The following is an 11,765-nucleotide window of genomic DNA, read 5'->3' on the forward strand; positions in this document are numbered from 1 at the left end:
AGAAAAGATAAAAAGAACTATAAAAAAATAATGGACATGGCGTTTATAGTGTTTTTTCAGGGTTTGGTAAATGGAAAAAATATTTTTTAAATCCTTGCAAATAATCCACTCCCTCGTTCCCAAGATAATTTCTGCCAAAATTCAAAAAGAGATGTCAATTTGTGACGTAAGCGCGATACCCACTCTTGAATTTGTCAATTTTAGCGAAAACCACTTTTGCGTCCTATAAGTTGTTTATTTATTAAAATAATTTGATACATATTACGTGATCAAATTTATATTAACAAATAATAAAAATGGCCACCGGGCCTGACAAAGAACATTTATAAAAATTATCAAAGCCTTTTTATGAAGTTACGAGAAATGGTGTTTTTATTGATATTTTTATATCCCTTAGCATACGGATGCAAGCATCAGGTTCTTTCTTCCAATTTTTAGGACAGCAATTTGTATTCTGTCTTCAGCCTGTTTCTATTGCATTCGGCTAAATTTTCAGCTACTTATTTTACAAAAAGATGCAATCACTTCTTCATTTTCATCATAAAGCCAAATTACTCGGAGCAGCAATGGCCATGGATTACTTTCATAAGTATCCTCTTTAATCATTTTTTTTTTTTTGTAAGTGTATCATTCATAATTGAGTGTTTTGAAGGATTTTGAATAGTTGAAGTTTCATAATTATGGTTTTCCAGACGATGGCAGTTGAAGTTTTATAATGGTAATGTATCTGCACTAGCATGTATCCCTGTGGAAGTAGGGTAAACCCACCGGTTGTCGGTCACAGACTAAATCCCGGGCAGAATCTTTGATTGGATTGCAACATGCCCAATACTCGGTCTCTCGAGCACCCGATCTCAGTCAGAGACTTGTCTTTTTCTGAGTCACTCCCGAAAAACCTGTTTAGATATTCTTTGCTGAGATCTATGACTCAGGCTCTTTGTCTGGTTATTAGACATTTTAATGTCTTGAAATTTGTTATTTTAAATTCAATTTTCAGAGAGAAAATAGTGGATCCAGGATTTTCTTTGGGGGAGGGCATAATAGGTTGCTTAGATAAACTTGCAAACAAAAAAATGCCTGCAAAATAAAGGGAACCTCAACAATTATGCGTTGTAGGGTAGAGGAAATAGTCTAAAGTATTAAAGAGTTTGGCCTTTATTTTAATGTTTTAGATGAACAGAGGAGTTGATATGTTGTGTAATGCGGAGCTTTGATTAGATGAAAATAGGCAGTAAAGTGGCCATCATTTCTCACAAAAACTTAAATTAATAAATTCTGCGCTTCTCATGCATTTATTTTCTATTATACAAGTTCGCTAAAAAACTACTAGGCTGTGTTTAAACCTTCGTGCGTTGTTGCACTGTTTTTTTTCTTACTTTTTCGTTGATCAGATCAAAATGCTGAACATGTAAAACATGCTCAGAACAAAACACCACGAATAAAATAATATAGCCTACCTAGATTAAAATAAGGACTAAAGCAAATTATAGCTGAAACTTCAGTTTTTAATTTCCTGTTCTCTGCTTTTAGTTTGATAATGTAATTCCTTTTTTTGGAGCAAAATGGTAAAATCCTATTGAAGCTACTGTTGCTATCTTGGAAAGGGGCTATTTTAGGAAAATGAAACTTTCAGTAGTGAATTCAAGGTGAATGAAATAGGTAAAATTCTAGTTAATTGACTTCTTGCTATCTCAGAAAGGGTTTAGGTTAGGAAAATGAAACTTTCAGGGATGGGTCTACAGGCTAAAGTATGTCCTATGAAGGTATTTTAAAGTACCCACCTCCACTGCTGCTCCCTCTAGAGGGCCCTGAAATTTGCCTATATGACAGGTCTATATTGAATTTTTGAAATTTTGACAATTTGAAATTGACCTATTGAAATTTTGACAAAACAACATTTTACCTTAATTTTCAGTTACTAATTGCTTTTTCTCTGTCTTTAGTTCTGAAAATGCAATTCCTTTTATTCAAGTAGAATTTTGAGCCATATCTATGTTTTTTTTTTCAAAATTTAGGAAATGTGTTTGCATATCTTTAAAACCTTATAAAATGGAATTGAGCAAAGTTATGAAGCTGAAAACAATTTTGTTGTACTTCAAATAAGCAGAAGATTTATTTTCAGAGGTCTCACTTTTATAGCACACATATTTTAAAAGGTCATCTAGAGGGAGAAGGAGTGGAGGTAGTTGCTTTAAAATACCTTCCTGGAATACACTTTAGCCTGTAGATTCATCCCTGAAAGTTTCATTTTCCTAACCTAAATCCTTTCTGAGATAGCAGAAAGTCAATTAACTAGAATTTTACCAATACTACTCTGAAAAGGTATTGCCAAGCTTCCATGTTCACCCTCATCTGATTTCTAAGCTTTTAAAATTTGCCTACTTGACAGGTAGGCAACATGGAACTTGCAATGGTAGACATTTTGAAACTTTAAAAAAATAACATTTTGCCTTAATCAATTTCTTTTTCTCTGATTGTTGTTCTGTAAATGCAATTCCTGTTGTTAGAGTAGAATTTTAAGCCATATCAGCAGGTTACTTCTAAATTTAGGAAATGTATTTGTGGTTCTTTAAAACCTCTTAAATTGGGATTGAGTAAAGTTGTGAAGCTGAATACAGTTTTGTTGTATTTCATTTAAGCTGAAGATTTATTTTGCCAGGGTTTACTTTTATATAACAAAATTTTAAAGGTCAGGGCCCTCTAGAGAGAGAAGGAGAAGTGGTGGGTACATCAAAACACCTTCCCTGGAATTTACTTTAGTCTGTAGACTGATCCCTGAAAGTTGCATTTTCATACACTAACCGCTTTCCAAGATAGAAAAAAGCTAAACTAGAATTTTAGTGAGTAAAATTTTAAGCCACATCAATGGTTCTTTTTTCTAACTTTAGAAAATGTCTTAATCTTTGAAACTTCATATATTTCAATTGAATAAAGTTGTGAATCGGGAAAACAGGGTATAAGATCCAGACCTATAGACAATAACCTCTGGAAAGGGACCTTGACCCTGTTGGGGACCTACAAGAGTAGGGACTTGGTGGTAAACTCTGTCCCCACTTTATGAGTGGCACCCCTCAACAAAATTGTAGCATAGTAAACAACAAAGTATTTGCACATGATTAAAGTCTGATTGATGGATAACTCTTCTGCTTTTTTGGGTACTTTTAGGCTGAAAACCTCTTTTCTATTGGCTTAACTTTTGGCTGCTTGTTTGATAAGCTAAGTAGCCTATGTTATTGATTCCTTATGTTAACTAGGAAAATGTTGATATAATCTGATTACTAATAGAACAGGTAATGGACTGCAAAAACAATGGTTTCAGTTAAGTTTGGAGACCAAACTGCATGTCACTCCAATTTCCCTTCTTTATCTCATTAGTATTAGAATACACTAATTTTGGAATAGCTTGCACTAATTAATACACTAATCTATGTATAATAATAATCTGCCCTAATTCTCTGCTTTCAGACTGCAGTTTTATATTCACCTTAATAAACCTTTCCAGTATGGTGCCCTCCAATCTTTTTTGTTACTTAAAAATGTCACTAGAATGTTTGCTTTTCGTTTGAAAGAGCTCATTTTTGATCTTATAGGACCATTGTGTCCATATGATCAACCTTGCAAAATATATATATATATATATATATATATATATATATATATATATATATATATATATATATTTATATATATACATATATATATATATATATATATATATATATAAACATATAAATATATATATAAACATATAAACTTATATCCAGGGTCTACTTTTCTGCCCATCCCCCCAAAAAAAAACAAAAAATTCAATCGTTTTTATGGCACTTCGTATTAACCAAGTGACATATAGCAATCGCCAATTCTGTCGGTCTGTCTGTCGGTCCTGGTTTTGCTACTTTAGGCACTTACAGGTAAGCTAGGACAATGAAATTTGGCAAGCGTATCAGGGACCGGACCAGATTAAATTAGAATAGTCGTTTTCCCGATTTGACCATCTGGGGGGGGGAGGGAGTGGGGGGCCGGTTAATTTGCAAAAAATAGAAAAAAATGAAGTATTTTTAACTTATGAGCAGGTGATTTGATCTTAATGAAATTTGATGTTTAGAATGATATTTTGTCTCGGAGCTCATATTTTAAATCCCGACCGGATCTGATGACATTGGGGGGAGTTGGAGAGGGAAAACCTAAAGTCCCGGTTTTGCTACTTTAGGCACTTCCAGGTAAGCTAGGTAAATGAAATTTGGCAAGCATATCAGGGACCCGACCAGATTAAATTAGAAATAGTCGTTTTCCCGATTTGACCATTTGGGGGGGGGGGGCTGGTTAATTTGGAAAAAATAGAAAAAATGAAGTATTTTTAACTTATAAGTGGGTTATTGGATCTTAATAAAATTTGATGTTTGGAATGATATTGTGTCTCAGAGCTCTTATTTTAAATCCCGACTGGATCTGATGACATTGGGGGGAGTTGGAGGGGGGGAAACCTAAAATCTTGGAAAACACTTAGAGCAGAGGGATTGGGATGAAACTTGATGGGAAAAATAAGCGCAAGTCCCAGATACATGATTGACATAATCGGAACTGATTCGCTCTCTTTCGGGGTAGTTGGGGGGGGGGGAGTAATTCTTAAAAATTAGAAAAAATGAGGTATTTTCAACTTACGAATGGGTGATTGGATCTCAATGAAATATGATGTTTAGAAGGATATCGTGTCTTAGAGCTCGTATTTTAAATCCCGACCGGATCTGGTGATGGGGTGGGGAGTTGGGAGGGTGAAACCTAAAACTTGGAAAACACTTAGAGCGGAGGGATTGGGATGAACATGGTGGGAAAAATAAACACAAGTCCTAGATATATGATTGACATAAACGGAACGGATCTGCTCTCTTGGGGGGGGGGGTATTTCCGAAAAATTAAAAAAATGAGGTATTTTTAACTTAAGAATGGGTGATTGGATCTCAATGAAATTTGATATTTAGAAGGATATCGTGGCTCAGAGCTCTCATTTTTAACCCGACCGGATCTGGTGACATTGGGGAGAGTTGGGATGGGGAAACCTAAAACTTGGAAAACACAGAGTGGAGGGATCGGGATGAAACTTGGTGGGAACAAAAAACACAAGTCCTAGATACATGATTGACATAACCAGAACGGATCCGCTCTCTTTGGGGTAGTTGGGGGGGGGGTTAATTCTGAAAAATTAGAAAAAATGAGGCATTTTTAACTTACGAATGGGTGATTGGATCTCCATGAAATTTGATATTTAGAAGGATATCGTGTCTGAAAGCTCTTATTTTAAATCCTAACCAGATCTGGTGACATTGGGGGAAGTTTGCGGTGGGGAAACCTAAAATGATGGGAAACACTTAGATTGGAGGGATTGGGATGAAACTTGGTTGGAAAAATAAGTTGAAGTCTTGCATACGTGATTTACATAATTGGAACGGGTCCGCTCAATTGTGGGGGGGGGGGGGGTAATTCTGAAAAATAAGAAAAAATGACGTATTTTTAACTTACGAAGGAGTGATCGGATCTTCATGAAACTTCATATTTAGAATGACCTCGTAACTCAGATATCTTATTTTAAATCTCAACCGGATCAAGCGTAGTTGGGGGGACCGGAAATCTTAGAAAATACTTAAAGTGGTGAGATCAGGATGAAACTGGATGGGAAGAATAGAAACCTGTTTAAGATACGTGACTGACATAACTGGACCGGATCTGCTCTCTTTGGTGGAATTGGGGGGGGGGGGGTAATTTCGAAAATTGAGGTATTTGTAACTTACCAAAGGGTGACCAGATCTTTATGAAATTTGATATTTAGAAGGATCTTGTGCTTTAAAGTTCTAATTTCAAATTCCGACCAGATCCTGTGACATTCGGGGGAGTTGGAGGGGGAAACCGGAGTTCTTGGAAAACATGAAAATTGGGGTATTTTTATCTTACAAATAGATGATCAGATTGTAATGAAATTTGATTTTTAGAAGGAATTCATGTCTCAGAGCTCTTATTTCAAATCCCGACCAGATCTTTTGACATTGGGGGGAGTTGGAGGGGGAAATCTTGGAGAAACACTTGGAGTGGAGGAATCGGGATGAAGCTTTGTAGATAGAATAAACAAATGTTTGATATGATATGTGATATGTGGTTGACAGAATCATACTGGATTCGCTCTCTTTGGGGGAGGGGTTCAGTGATTTGGTGAGTTCGGTGCTTCTGGACGTGCTAGGGCGATGAAAATTGGTAGGCGTGTCAGGGAGCTGCACAATTTGACTTGATAAAGTCGTTTTCCCAGATTCGACCATCTGGGGGGCAAAAGGGAGAGGAAAAAATTAGAAAAAAAATAGGTATTTATAACTTACGAGTGGGTGATTGGATCTTAATGAATTTTGATATTTAGAAGGACTTTGTGACTCAGAGCTCTTATTTTAAATCTTGACCGACATTGAGCCTCTTATTTTCCTTTTTAAATCAATCTATTGATTCATAGAATTTTGTTAGAGCTCATACCATATGATCTCTTGGCCTTAGCTCTTCTCGCCTCGTCACAAGTGCCATATGAGCTCTTAGCTCTTGTTATATCTTAGGCGATTCCGCAGACCGTTTTATACTTCTGTGAGTTTTGCTAACTTCGGATTTCATGGCCTATTATTGAACGAGTCATAAAATTTAATCTATATATGCCTTAATTACAATTAATCATATAATAAAATGATATATTGTTAATAATATACAATAATTATATAATGATGATTTATATGTCGATTGCTGCTGAAGTCTGACGGCCTTGTTGACGTTTTTGTGTCTGATTGTGGAATTCAGCAATACTAAATTTTCAGCTAGTAACTAGTATTTATTACTTAAATAATTGAGTATTACTTAATGAATACTTTCTCACTTAATCAATTGGAGATTGTGGCAACTTGGTTCTAACCAGATAATAAATTCTATTCATAAACTGATACAATTAACAGAGGGCTGTACTCTGGAAAAGTATACCGTCAAATTTGAGAACCTCCCCCCCCCTCCTATGCATTTTTTTCAAGGTTTATCTTCTACCCTCTTAAACTCAGCAAACCCAATCTATTGATTCAACTCATTTTCCATATTTTATTTTATTTAGTGTTAAGTATGCATATTGGTCACTCCAGCCTTGAAATTGAAACACCTAATAAATTATTCAAGATTCTTTGAAGAGAAGAAGATTGATAGTTTGTTTTAGTGTGTGCAATGATTTACATAGCGATACTATTACTGTTGTTTTGTTCCTTCTCTCTCTCTCTCTCTCTTCTCTTTCTCTTTCTCTTTCCTCTCTCTCTCTCTCTGTCTGTCTCTCTCTCTCTCTCTCTCTCTCTCTCTCTCTCTCTCTCTCTCTCTCTCTCTCTCTCTCTCTCTCTCTCTCTCTCTCTCTCATCTCTCTCCTCTCTCTCTCTCTCTCTCTCTCTCTCTCTCTCTCTCTCTCTCTCTCTCTTTTTTTTTTTTTATTACCAAGATTGATGCTCAGGCTTTAATCTTTGAAACTTTATTTGCATACTTTGTATTTTAGAAATATCGTGAGGTCCAAGTCTATTTTCGAATCACCAAAGTTCCTTTTGTGACAAGGTTCTCAAAGATAATTTCTCTTTCCTTCTAGAGTGAAGAAGCAATGACAAAAGCCAGAAGTATATTAGAGCTTGATTCGGTTAGAAATTTCACTGGGAAGGCTGAATGCAATTATCAAGAAATCAACGACAAAGGTGGAGTGGTCAGTAGGGCAGGAAGAGTAAGTGAAGTCATGAAGAGGCCGGCAGAGGGGAATAGTGAACAAGTAGTGAAAAAATCGAGAGTGGTAAGTGAGGCATAATTTCAATAATCAGAACAGGAAAGTCTTTAAAAATCAAATGGCTAGACAGCACTAGTTAAGGGTGTATCTAGGACTAACTGTTAGTCAAGTATTTGCACAAAACTCAAAAAAAAAGTTTAGAACTAGTAATAATATAGAAGAGAAGCACGCGTAAGTGATTCCTATGTGCAACCTCCAACCTCTTATGTTCATCCAGGATTTTGTTGGGGGAGAGGTTTTTTTGAGTGGATGTTATACGCAAAAAAACTTCAAAAATGGTTTATATTCATTTTTGCAACGATTTTACGAGTCGGACAACAATTTCGAGGGGCTTCGAACTCAGTATCCCCCCTGGATACGGTCTTGGCATTAGTGATCTGTTTTAAGAATTTTTTAGGTGTGCAAACGATGCTCTTTGTTTTGTTTGAAGAGATAAATCTTTTGCGCTTTCGTGGCGAATATTTCAAATTTAAAAGTAAGGATATTAGACATCAAATTTCATAGATAAACCCACTGTTGAATATTTGAGTTTTATTAGACCTTGCATCTGCAGCAAGTATTGACTAAAGATTAGTCATTCATCATTATACTTTTTGGTGGTAAATTTTTAAATTTTCATGCAAGTAAACCCTTGTTTAACTCAGCCCTCAAACCTCGTTCAACTCAACACCTATTCAAATCATTCCCATTCAGCTAGTATAGCTTAAGTATGGTTAGGTTACATTTAAATTTATTCATGGCCAATTTGAAAGAGCATTGTATCAAAATTGGAGAGAAATTAGACCCAGTTAATTTGAGTTGCATTGGGGTTGAGAAACCGCTACCACTACTATTAACAATTCACTGCAGCGCCAAGCCGCCTGAGGCTAACACAACTACGCACGCATCTCTTCTCTCAGATCTATTTAAAGCCTCCCTCTTCACACCCTCTCAGGAACTACCAATTGCCCTTAAATCTTTCCTTCTGACAACCTAATATCCCATTTAGGGACGACCTGCTTTTCGTTTGGCTCTAGACTGTTTGCTGACAAGGAAAATTTTTGGCAATCTGCCATCCTTCATCTGCAGAACGTGCCTTAGCCATCTTAACCTTTCTTTCATTATAGCACACAAGTTTTTGGTGGTGAAGCAATGGTTATGGTGAAGTATTCGAGTACCCCTGGCTCTCTTCTGGAATAAAGGAGAATTGAGAATTTATTCCTTTGTTTGTCCAATTTGCATTTATGCAGATAAAGTCGTTATTGCACTATTTGACAGGTGCAGATAGATAAATAATTCGACTGGAGAAGGGGATAGTGTTCCTCTGAGACTATAAAACTGAAAATTTCTGTTTGGGGGGTGGGGGTACAAGAAAACTAAAAAACGCATAAAAATTATTTTGATGTATTTTTGTTACGTTTTTTTTTATTCAGACAAACATTTTAGGGGGGACGGGGGTTCAACCCCTCCCCCTACTATATACGGCCTTGAAACCCTACCTTATTTTGTCTAAAGGCAGAGGAATCGAGCTGAGTTGTTTTTTTAAAGAGGAGTTTTTTTTGGGGTGGGGCGAGATGACTTCGAAATTTTTGTTGGGAGGAGGGAAAAACCAGTCGTCATGAAGAATGTGGGGTTCATTTTTTTATTTATGTTTCTTTTTTGCCCGTCTTCTAACTGGCTTCGTTGCTAGTTTAATGTAAGTGCAGTATAAAGTACTTTGGTTTATTCTGTAATTCTAAATTTTCCTTTGTTTAAGTTTAATTATTTTGTCTACTATTTTATGTATCAATTAATTATTTTGAATTATTATTTTTTAATTATTTTTTCTTACTTTATATATAAATTTTCTAAACCATACATATAAATGGAGGAAATTAGAAGCTCAAGTTGAAATATGGCGTTGTTTTGAATAGATTGCGATTTTTAAAAGGATGGGGAATAATTGAACTTTGACAAGCGTACAAGAAAGATACCTTCCTACGAGGACGTAATAAAAACGTCTATAATCGTTTTTATTGCAGTTCTTTAATTCAAAATCCTTCTAAGGATCGAAATCTGTTCAATAAGACATATGCTTGACCTTTTGCAAAAAGTTCCTTACCCAGATAGATAACTGCTTGATTGACTTTGCATCCTTGCATTTTGTGCACCGAACATATCCAACAGAAGATTAATGGAGGTTGTCTTCTCTAAACGGTTCCATAGTTAAATTAAGTCGTTAGCGAGCTTTATATTTTTTTCTTTTTTCAATGAAATTTTTTGTTTTTTATTTTTTTTAATAAGATTTTTATTTATGGCACTTGGTATTAACCAAGTGACATATAGCAATTGCAAATTCTGTTGGTCTGTTGGTCCCGGTTTTGCTACTTTAGGCACTTCCAGGTAAGCTAGGACGACGAAATTTGGCAGGCGTATAAGGGACCGAACCAGATTAAATTAGAAACAGTCTTTTGAAGTATTTTAAACTTACGAACGGTAGATCAGATCTTAATGAAATTTGATGTTTGGAAGAATATCGTGTCTCAGAGCTGTCATTTTAAATCCCTACTGGATCTGGTGACATTCAGGGGGGGATTGGGAGGGGTAAACCTAAAATCTTGGAAAACACGTAGAGTGGAGGGATCGGGATGAAACTTAGTAGGGAAAATAAGCACAAGTCCTAGATACATGATTGACATAATCGGAACGGGTCTACTCTCTTTGGGGTAGTTAAGGGGGGGGGGGGGGTAATTTTGAAAAATTAGAATTAATGCGGTATTTATAACTTACGAACGGGTAATTGGATCTCAATGAAATTTGATATTTAGAAGGATATCGTTTCTCAGAGTTCTTCCTTTAAATCCCTACCGGATCTGGTGACATTGGGGAGGGGAAAACCTAAAACTTGGAAAACTCTTAGAGTGGAGGGCTCGGGATGAAACTTGGTGGGGAAAAGAAGCACAAGTTCTAGATACATGATTGAAATAACCGGAACGGAACTGCTCTCTTCGTGATAGTTTGGGGGGGGGGAGTGATTTTAAAAAATCAGAAAAATTGAGGTATTTTTAACTTACGAACGGGTGATCGGATCTCAATGAAATTTGATATTTAGAAGAATATCGTGTCTCAGAGCTATTACTTTAAATCCCGACCGGATCTGGTTACATATGGGGGGAGTTGGGAGGGGGAAACCTAAAACTTCGAAAATACTTAGACTGGAGGGATCGGAATGAAACTTGGTGGGAAAAATAAAAACCTGTCTAAGATACGTGACTGACATAACCGGACCGGATCTGCTCTCTTTGGTGGAGTTGAGGAGGGGGGTAATTTTGAAAATTGAGGTATTTGTAACTTACGAAAGGGTGACCAGATCTTAATGAAATTTGATATTTAAAAGGATCTTGTGCTTTAAAGCTCTAATTTTAAATTCCGACCAGATCCTGTGACATTTGGGGGAGTTGGAAGGGGAAACCGGAATTCTTGGAAAACCTGAAAATTGGGGTATTTTTATCTTACGAATAGGTGATCGGATATTAATGAAATTTGATATTTAGAAGGAATTCATTTCTTAGAGCTCTTATTTCAAATCCCGACCAGATCTTTGACATTGGGGGGAGTTGGCGAGGGAAATCTTGGAAAACACTTGGAGTGGAGGAAGCGGGATGAAGCTTGGTGGATAGAAATAGCAAATGTCCTTGATATGTGATTGACCGAACCGTACTGGATTCGCTCTCTTTGGAGGACTTGGGGGCAGGGGTTCAGTGATTTGGCGAGTCAGGTGTTTCCGGACGTGCTAGGACGATGAAAATCGGTAGGCGTGTCAGGGGCCTTCACAAATTGACTTGATAAAGTCGTTTTCCCAGATTCGACCAACTGGGGGGCAAAAGGGAGAGGAAAAATTAGAAAAAATTAGGTATTTATAACTTACGAGTGGGTGATCGGATCTTAATGAATTTTGATATTTAGAAAGGACGTCCTGACTCAG

The 11,765-nt window shown here is 36.4% G+C and overlaps 2 protein-coding genes across 2 annotated transcripts in view; both read left to right on the forward strand.

The window, feature by feature from the left end:
- LOC136027456 (probable cytochrome P450 12a5, mitochondrial) overlaps positions 1-11,765 on the forward strand; it is a 171,729-nt gene that overhangs the window by 49,318 nt on the left and 110,646 nt on the right. The gene's annotated exons all lie outside the window — the stretch shown is intronic.
- Positions 574-7,828, forward strand: LOC136027453 (SEC23-interacting protein-like; the record flags this gene model as incomplete). The annotated part of the gene is given in 2 exon segments (XM_065704735.1): positions 574-718; positions 7,634-7,828. Coding segments are annotated over 2 exon segments (198 nt in total), but the record flags the coding sequence as incomplete, so codon positions are not given.

The sequence above is a fragment of the Artemia franciscana genome, chromosome 5 (genome assembly GCF_032884065.1).
Source record: "Artemia franciscana chromosome 5, ASM3288406v1, whole genome shotgun sequence".
NCBI classification, from domain to species: Eukaryota; Metazoa; Arthropoda; class Branchiopoda; order Anostraca; family Artemiidae; genus Artemia; species Artemia franciscana.